Source organism: Rhinolophus ferrumequinum, chromosome X, assembly GCF_004115265.2.
Source record: "Rhinolophus ferrumequinum isolate MPI-CBG mRhiFer1 chromosome X, mRhiFer1_v1.p, whole genome shotgun sequence".
NCBI lineage: Eukaryota > Metazoa > Chordata > Mammalia > Chiroptera > Rhinolophidae > Rhinolophus > Rhinolophus ferrumequinum.
This window is the reverse complement of record NC_046284.1, coordinates 32,772,384-32,782,363: the sequence shown is the minus strand read 5'-3', so window position 1 is coordinate 32,782,363 and position 9,980 is coordinate 32,772,384. Positions and strand designations below refer to the sequence as shown.

The 9,980-nt window shown below is 39.4% G+C and overlaps 1 protein-coding gene across 1 annotated transcript; it reads left to right on the top strand.

Annotated features, from left to right (window-relative positions):
- Positions 1–588: 588 nt before the first annotated feature.
- Positions 589–1,524, top strand: LOC117035497 (ADP/ATP translocase 3-like). Its single transcript, XM_033129430.1, is given in 1 exon segment — positions 589–1,524. A coding segment is annotated over 1 exon segment (936 nt).
- Positions 1,525–9,980: the final 8,456 nt, after the last annotated feature.

Below are 9,980 nucleotides of genomic sequence, written 5' to 3'. Positions count from 1 at the left end.
AGGGAATGTTAGGTAAGTCTTATGGGAGTCATGCGGAAGGATGGAGGTAGATTTTATCTGAGGCATTGAGGAAGAGTGGAGGTGAGTCTTCTCTAGGGATATGTAAGGGCAGGGTGGTCTTTTGCAAGTTAGCTAAAGCACAAAAGGGTGGGAGCACAAGGCTCAGATAATGTTCAACATTTTCAGTAAGAACAGAAATTAATGAACTAGAATACAAAAACAAAAACAAACAAACAAAAATAACAGAGTGGACCAGCAACACCAAAAGTTGCTCCTTCAAAAAGACCAATAAAATCGATAAATCCTTAATAAGACTAAGCAAAAAACTAAGAAAAGGTCTAAGTAATCAAATTCAGAAATGAAAAATGACACATCACTACATTTGCAGCAGACATTAAGGAGATAATAAGAGTATATTGTAAATGACTATACTTGGAAATTTTAGATAAAATTAGAAAATTCCTAGAAAAATATTACTTATCAAAAGTGACTCAAGCCTTTTTATCCTGGCAGTGGCAGCACTTACCCTGTGGCACCCACTCTCTGGCTCTCCATCCCTCTACTTCACTCTGTGCCTGCTGTGCTACCATGATGACACACACCATCTCCTTTGCCAAGGACTTCCTGGCCTGAGGCATCACTGCTGCCATCTCCAAGATGGCCATGGCCCCAATTGAGTTGGTCAAGCTGCTGCTGCAGGTGCAACATGCCAGCAAGCAGATTGTGGCTGACAAGCAGTACAAGGGCATGGTGGACTGCATCGTGTGTATCCCTAAGGAGCAGGGCATGCTGTCGTTCTGGAGGGGCAACCTGGCCAACGTCATCTGCTACTTTGCCACGCAAGCTCTCAACTTCGTCTTCAAGGACAAATACAAGCAGGTCTTCCTGGGGGGCATGGACAAGCACATGCAGTTCTGGATGTATTTTGCTGGCAACCTGGCATCTGGCGGTGTGGCTGGAGCCACCTCCGTCTGCTTCATCTACCCCCTGGATTTTGCCAGAATGTGTCTGGCAGCCAATGTGGGGAAATCGGGCACCGAGTGGGAGTTCAAGGGCCTGGGGGACTGTCTGGTGAAGATTACCAAGTCCGACAGCCTCCGGGGCTTGTACCAGGGCTTCAACCTGTCCGTGCTGGGTATCATCATCTATCGAGCCGCCTACTTTGGCGTGTACGACACGGCCAAAGACATACCCCCTGACCCCAAGAACACCCACATCGTGGTGAGCTGGATGATTGTCCAGGTGGTGATGGCCATGGCCGGTGTGGTGTCCTACCCATTCGACAGTGTCAGGCGGCACATGATGATGCAGTCAGGGTGCAAAGGAGCAGACATGATGTACCAGGGGACTGTGGACTGCTGGAAGAAGATCTTCAAAGACAAGGGTGGCAAGGCCTTCAAGGGTGCCTGGTCCAACATCCTCAGGGGCAACAGCAGCGTCTTTGTACTGGTTCTGTACCACGAGCTGAAGAAGGTCATCAAGGCACATCTACACACTGAGCCCTGGGACCAGGAGACTCACTAGAATCCTTCACTATTATGGACCATTGACCTTCCAGAAATTCCAGTGTCCTTGTCCAGACAGATCATGTGTAGGGGGCTGGGAAGGCTCTAGAATGGGGCTGATTGTGACCACTGGCACTTGGTTCAGTGCACTGATAACAGGAGAGGGGCATCCTGAAGTCCTTTGGGTCTACAGGCCGGGCAGCTCAGCCATGCAGGTGGAGGCCCCACGTGCTTGTAGGACCGACCTGTGTCTAAGTACTTATTTAAAGGAAATCGTGTCTCCCATCTGTACCTAAGTACCATCCTCTTTTGTACAGGCGATCACAAAATTGCGATTATGTTCTATGTTGTGCATTCTGCAGCAAACAATAAAAACAGGACACAGGAAAAAAAAACTGACTCAAGAAAAATTAGGCAATTTAACTCCTACTCACCTTTGTAGACCACGTCTTTATAAATTGAAGAAAATTTGTAAAAGTTGTCAGGTTTTTGTCAACACTCCTTCTTTCTTTAGTACTAACTATGGGAAAGAAGATGGTATTGGGAGCACCAGAAACTTATTCCCCTGGTTCTCTCTTTTAAAAGTTTACAGCATAAGGTTGGTCCTTGTCTGGCTGCTGTTGGTGAATTTGGGGCAGCTAAAACAAGACTATCTTACTTCAATTAATTAGGAATCTTAACACGGAGTAAAGCAGAATAAAACAGAATTACTTAATTTCAACTCTCCTCCCTCTCAATCCTTATATGGTTCTTCTATGACAGCCCATAGTAAAAGTCAAGCACATATTCTATGGTAATGTGTAAAGGAGAGCAGCTAATGCAGCCATATATGTTGCTTTATAATAGTCTAAATTAACATATGATTAAAGATGAGAAAAATATGGACCAGTGTATGGTAAGAATGTAGTTGAGACCAATGGTCTACAAACTGGTTCACACGTCAACTGCATCAGGATCACTTGGTGAGCATTTTGTCTGGGGCCAGGCCTGGAAATCTGCATTCTATAAGTCTATTGGGTGATCCTGATGGACATTTAGGTTTGGGAACCAGTATCTTATACTATCTCTCTTAAGCATCAATTCTCTCAACTGTGCTATTATATTTAAGATGACTCTGTTCAGAAGTTCCAGAATGCAGAAATTATGTATTTGTAATCAGACTGAAGTGTAAATTGGTAAGACCATTCTGGAGAACAATTTAGCAATATGTAATAAAACTGGAGATGCGTGCACGGGGAAAGTTCTACTTCTAAGCATATACTCACAGATGTACACCAGGAGACATGTGCAATGTTGTTAATTGCAACAGTTGCTTATGGTGAAACACTGGAAAATACACATTCATAGGGTGAACTCTTAAACAGCAGATAAAATGAATGAGCTAATTTATAGTTATCAACATGTTAAGATTTAGAAAATATCATGTAAAGTGAAAAATGCAAGTTTCAAAAAAGTTGATGCCATTTATTACAGAGGTGATACTATATATTCTTTATGGATAAATATATATCTATAAAAGCATACACAGGGAAGATATACACCAACTTTAATTACTTTTGGAGAGGAAGGAGAAAGGAAGAGAGAAAAATTGTGATGGCAGAGGGCTTTAGTTGTATTACTAACATCAAATTTCTCGAAAGAAAAAAGATCTAAAGCAAGTATGCAAAGTGCTTACAAAAGTGTTAAGTCCACCACTTCCTGCCCCTGGGCAAATTGCTTAAGCTTTATGAGGTCCAGTTTCTTCATCTGTAAAATGGTATAATAATTGTACATATGACTCATGGAGTTGTTTGGAAGATTAAATGAGGTAATATATACAAATATTTTTTTTTGCATAGTCACCACATAAGCACTCTCTAAATCATAGCTGTTGTTATTACCAGAAATAAAGTGTCAAAAGCATTCATTCACCTATGAGTCACTAAGGGCAGATAGGAAAATGTACATTCCACAGAGAGATGACATGTGACACTTCAGAGCAGAAGTGCCTCTGGTGAGGGTACAGTGCTGAGTGTGCCCTTGGGCAGAAAGAGCAGGGCTGAAATGTTGCCTTCTCATTGTGCTGCTCTGTTGGGTACAGTGTCTGTCTCCCTTAAAGCATTTGTATGAGTTTGTATTTATTAAGGTTGTGGGTAATGAGTGCCCTTACCTGGCACAAGGCATTCATTGTATGATCTGGGTTCTTCTAAGTCTCTAATCCCAAATTTCCAGAGAACATGGTGGTACCTTCAGTGAGTGGTCTGCTGTCTTCCTAGCTACTGCCTTGTGAAGAGCAGGACAATAGTGGAGTGTGGAATCCAGGCACTGGAGAAGTTGGTGAAGAAGTCACCATACTCTTTTCTCAGCCTTGAGGCACATCTGGAAGAATAACTGACTTATTATATCAGTGGCTTTATGGGCCTGTCCTTCTCAGGTTTGGAAGATTTGATAAAGTCCTAATGGATCTCCCTGTTGCCCATTCCTTTCTAATAGCAAAATGCAGTCCATTGAGAAAGGCTCAAAAAGTTATGGGACAATCACAGGGATACTTTAAATGGCATCCCAAAAAGACGCTGTGGGGTGGCATGGAGTTGGGCTTGTCAGTACTGCCCTCACCAGAAAAAATAGAAGTTGACTTACCTCTTCCTGTTTATTCAATCATCAGCTATAGCCTATTGACCTTTAGGTACCCAGTGCCCTCAAAAGTCTTCGCCTTGCCATCAGATCAAAACCAGAGCAGTAGTCATTTTACACTCTAGTACAAATGCATTTATATTAATAATATAAATGTATTTTGGACGTGGTAATATTGGTAACATATTTCTAAGAACTTCTAAAGGCAAAAGCATCTGTCAGTTTCCTCCAATTCTAGTCTACTAATTTTTCTCAAAGGCTGTGTCCCACAATCTTTTGTGTCCCCAAAAAAGAATTTATGAGATCTGCTTACTCTTCACAGCTAATTTTACCATATGCACAATAACAACTATGCATGTTGTCACTATGGGTCAGAGGAAATTGATTTTAAGCTATATTTACTTACAATGTGATATTGTATTCAGTTAAGTTCACACGTGTATTGATTAGTAACTATGGTTTCCTACCCATGTATTCTGCTCACATGGGAAAACAGGGAATGTGACTCTAGTATTACTGAGATTAACTGCCCAGGTGCCTCCTCTCTCTCTCTCTCTCTCTCTCTCTCTCTCTCTCTCTCTCTCTCTCTCTCTCTCTCTCTCTCTCTCTCTCTCTTTTGGCATCTGCTGGACAGCTATATTGCAGAGGTCATTGTGGTTGCAAAGTACAAGAAAGCAATGTAATAAAAAGTGTAATTTTCCTAAAGCAGCATAAAACTGTTCCTCAGTACTCAGCATATATAGCTTATATTTACTGTATATGCTTTTTCTCTATTCTATTTACCACCTTTGATTCCTGGGAGATTAAATCTGCACAAGTGTAGATACATACTAATATGATGAACTTTAAAATGTTATTTTCCTTTCTTTATCATCAATGGTTATCATTTAAAGTTGTTATGAAGGCTTTGTGACAAAGGTTATACTAAAATTGAAAGTATACGGACTTACTGAAAATCATGTAAAAATTAGTTATGTTTCTAATGTGGTTTCTCAGATTGATTAATTTATGCAATTGAATTGTTCTACTCTGTTGTAAACATACATTCACACTTTTCAAACTTGCACACCTGCAAAGTGTGGTGGTATTTGTGATATTATCATTGTTTCATTAAGAATGATAACTCAGTCAGGTTACTTTTAAAATCTCACTTTATAGGCCATTATATATCACCTTCCTGTTTCAGTACAGTGGAAATTGATTCCATAAAGGTCTTAAAGGTCAAAACTATCTTAAATTTAATAATGATAATTTTAAAACACCTTGGCATTTATGAAATTTTGTTGCATTAATTTTAGAAATTGTTTGAAGTTGTTACAAAGTTTAACATTATGTGAGAGCACTTCCCCCAAAGATAAATGCATCAGTTTGGACATGGTGAATTTTTTTCTTTAGGGATGTGTGGTCTTTAAAAATCTTATTTTTCTTTGGATTAAAGCCATGACAAGGATATCCCCTTCTAGGTTTCAGCCTGAGTTTTAACCAGGATTATAGAAATCATGGAATAGTCTCTGTTTCTCCCTCTTTTTTTTCCTTTTCCTTTATTTTCCATAATTCATTTGTACCCTTCCTTAGGCATTTATAACACTATCACGTAGCTGGAACCATGTTAAGTGCTAGGGATCCTGAAATCAAAGGATACAGTCTCTCAAGGGGCTAAGTCCAGTTGTTGAGAAAGAAGGAAAAAAAACAACAATTACAGTATTGGCTGTGTGGAGTGGTCAGGAAAGTCTTGCTGGAGGAGGTGAGGCTGAGCTGGAAGGATGAGTAAAAGATGACAAGGACATGAAATTAATCTTATTTACAATATTATTGGCTTTTGGCTATGATAGCTTTCTTTATACCAAAATTGGCAGAGTAGGAAACACAGGGCTCCATCCCTCCATTAAAGCAACTAACAAGCTGGCAAAACCTGTCAGAGTCAACTTTTGCAGAACTCTGGAATTTGAAAACATACAATAATCAGGGGAAAGCTTAATGAAGAAAGAAGCTGCTACATTGCAGCAAGAGAGTTTTCTGATATTTTAAATTGTCTACCTACACTTCCCCACATACCAGATGGAAGGTGGCCATGAAAACAGCAGCCTGTACTCCTGGTGCAGGTTGCCAAGTACCTGAAGGAGAAATACAGACCTTATTCTCAAATAATTGTGATGGTGTACTTCTATCTGTCTAATGGCTCCCTGAAAGACTGGTGCACAAGGGGCTTACCTTTGTTTTGTCCTGTTCAGAGCATTCTCAGGTCTGGGGCTGCTTCTTAGGTGGCATTTGCTGAAAGCACTTACAGGCAAAAGTATTGGCCAAAGCAACCTGGGGCAAGAGATAACAGTTAGGACAAGCAAGAGACAGATCAAAAAGCCTAGGAAGAAATAGTTTGGGAAAGGAGAAATGTGGGGGATGAAGGCTTTTAAAAGATCCTGAGTAAATCAGGGAATTGAGAAGGCCATGCATATGCTCAAGACAGGACACATGCTCAGAAAGGAACTAATTCTCAGAGAAGATCCTAAACTTTCACCTCTGACTGACCTTCAGGCTCTTCACAAGCAGGAAGTAAAGGTGAAGGCAATATTGCAAATGGACTTGGCTAAGCATTGAAAGGAGTGTCTCAACACAGAGGCAATCTTCAAAGAGTGGGAGAGTTTTAAAAAATTCTTTAAAAAATATTTTGGGGCTTCAGGTGTTTATAGATACTCTTAATACACTAACTGACCACTAAGCCTATGGAACACAGATTTCACTGGCCACATATGATAAAGAATAGAAACTTTACAAAAACAATTTAGAAAAGTAACTAAAACAACAGCCCCAAACAAGCAATAGCAACAAACAAAACATAAATTGAGTTAATTTTTGTATATGGGCTGAAGTAATAGTCTACCTTCACTCTTTTACATGTGGATATCCAGTTATTTCAGAACCATTTGTTGTAGAATCTATTCCCCATTGTTTGTCTTGGCACCCTTGTCGAAAATCAATTGACCATAGATGCATGGGTTTATTTCTGGACTGTCAATTCTATCCCATTGATCTGCGTGTCTGTCTTTATGCCAGTACCACTCTGTTTTGACACTCTAACCTTGCAGTAAGTTTTGAAATCAGTAAGTGTGAATTCTCCAACTTTATTCCTCTTTTTAAACAGTGTTTTGGCTCTTGGGGTCCATTGCAATTCCATGTTAATTTTAAGATCGACGTTTACATTTATGCAAAAAAGGGCTTTTGGGGTTTTAAGGGAGATTGCATTAAATCTGTAGATCACTTTGGAGAATACTGCCATCTTAACAATATGACATTTTCCATTTCATGGACAAGAGTTGTCTTTCCATTTATTTAGGCTTTCTTTAACTACTTTCCTCAACGTTTTGCAGCTTTCAGTATAGGTCCTCTTTGGTTAAATTTATTCCTTAGTATTTTAGAATTATTTTCTTAATTTTCTGGAAATGGAATTGTTTATTGCTACTGTACAGAAATACCACTGATTTTTGCATGTCAATCCTGCACCCTGCCACTTTGCTGAATTTATTAGTCTTCATAATTTTCTTGTGGATTCTTTGGGAATTTTTATGTCTAGGATCATGTCCTCTATAAACAGAGAAAGTTTTACTTATTCTTTTCCAATTTGGATGTCTTTTATTTCTTTTTCTTGCCTAATTGCTCTGGCTAGAAGTTTCAAGACAATGTCAAATAACAGTGTTCCTGATCTTAGGAGGAAAGCTTCTGAGTTTTTCACCATTAAGTATAATGTTAGCTGTGGGTTTTTCATAAATGCCCTTTATCAGGTTGAGGAAGTTCCTTTATATTTTGTTTTTTGAGGTAGTAGTTTTCCTCACAAACGCATGTTGCATTTTTTCAAACGCTTTTTTTTTTTTGGTATCTATTAAACGATCATGTGGGTTTTTGCCCTTCAATCCAATAATAGAGTGTATTACATTAACTGATTTTCATTTATTAAGCCACCTTGTTTTCCTAAAATAAATCCCATTTGGTCATGTTTTATAATCCTTTTAACATGCTGATGGATTCCATTTGCTTGTATTTGGTTGAGAAGTTTTGCGTCTATACTTATAAGGGATATTGGTCTATAAGTTTTCTATTTTTGCGATGTCTTTGGCCTTGGTAACAAGATAATACAAGCCTCATATAATCACTTAGAAAGTGTTTTCTCTTATATTTTTAGAAGAGTCTGAGGAAGATTATTGTTAATTACTCTTTAAATATTTGGTGGAATTCACCAGTGAAGCTGCATGGTCCTGGGCTTTTCTCTGTAGGCAGGTTTTTTATTACAGATCCAATCTCTGTACTTTTTCTTTATTGATATAATCATATGATTTTTGTCCTTTATTTTGTTTATGTGGTGTATCAGATTGATCGATTTGTATATGTTGAACCATCCTTGTGCCCCTGGGATGAACCCCACTTGGTTGTGATGTGTAATCTTTTTAATGCATTGTTGCATTCGATTTACTAGAATTTTGTTTAGGATTTCTGCATCTATATTCATCAGAGATATTGGTCTGTAATTTTCTTTTTTGTGTTATCCTTGCCAGGTTTTGGTATCAGGGTAATGTTGACCTCATAAAATGAGTTAGGGAGTATTGTCTCTTCTTCAATTTTTTGGAAGAGTTTTTGTAGGACAGGTATTAGATCCTCATTGAGTGTTTGGTAGAATTCACGAATGGAGCCATCTGGTCCCATACTTTTGCTTTTGGAAGGTTTTGGGTGACTCAATTTCCTTGCTGTTGATCGGTCTATTTAGATTTTCCAATTCTTTGTGATTCAGCTTATTAAGGCTATATGTTTCTAAGAAACATTTCTTCTAGATTATTGAATGTGGTGACATATAGTCCTTTGTAGTATTTTTGGATGATCCTTTGTAGTTCTGTGGCATCCGTGGTAACTTCCCCTTTTCCATTTCTGATTTTGTTTGTTTGTGTCTTTTCTCTTTGTGAGTTTAGCCAAGGGTTTGTCAATTTTATTAACCTTTTCAAAGATCGAGCTCATTGTTGCATTATTATTATTATTATTATTATTATTATTATTATTATTTTGCCCTTCTTCCGCCTCCCTCCCTCACTCCGGTTCAAGCCATTGTTTCTCAGTCTAGTTGTGTAGGACACAGCTCCCCGGCCCATGCTGGCACTATGAGCCTTGTGCTTCCCCACCGCCCCCCACCGCCCCAGGCAGTCGGTCACCAGCCAACCATCGGCTGCTCACAGCAGCTCACGATGGCTGCTGGCCACTCATGGCTGCACACGACAGCCAATGGCAGCACTCGGCAGCCAGCGGCAGCACTTAGCAGCCCACGGCAGCACTTAGCAGCCAACTGTAGCCCACACCAACCCCTGGCTGCTCACGGCAGCCTAGCTCCAGGGAGAGCTGTTATTCACAGTCTTAGCTGTAGAGGGCACAGCTCACTGGCCCATGTGGGAATCCAACTGGAGACCTCGGCGTTAGGAGCATGGCGCCCCAACCACCTGAGCCACCAGGCAGGACCACATTAATTTTTTTTTCTGTTGTCTTTTTGTTCTCTATTTCACTTAGTTCTGCTCTGATTTTTATTATTTCCTTCTTTCTGCTTACTTTGGGTTTCATTTGTTCTTCTTTTTGTAGTTCTTTAACGTGTAAAGTGAGGTTGATTATCTGGGATTTTTCTTCTTTCTTGACAGAGGCCTGTAATGATATAAATTTCCATCTTAAAATTGCTTTTGCTGCATCCCAAAAATTTTGGTAGGATGTATTTTCATTATCATTTGTTTCTAGGTATCTTTTGATCTCTCCTTTGACCCAGTCGTTCTTTAAAAGTATGTTGTTTAATCTCCATGTATTTGTGGTTTTCCCTGCTTTCTTTTTGCAGTTAATATATAA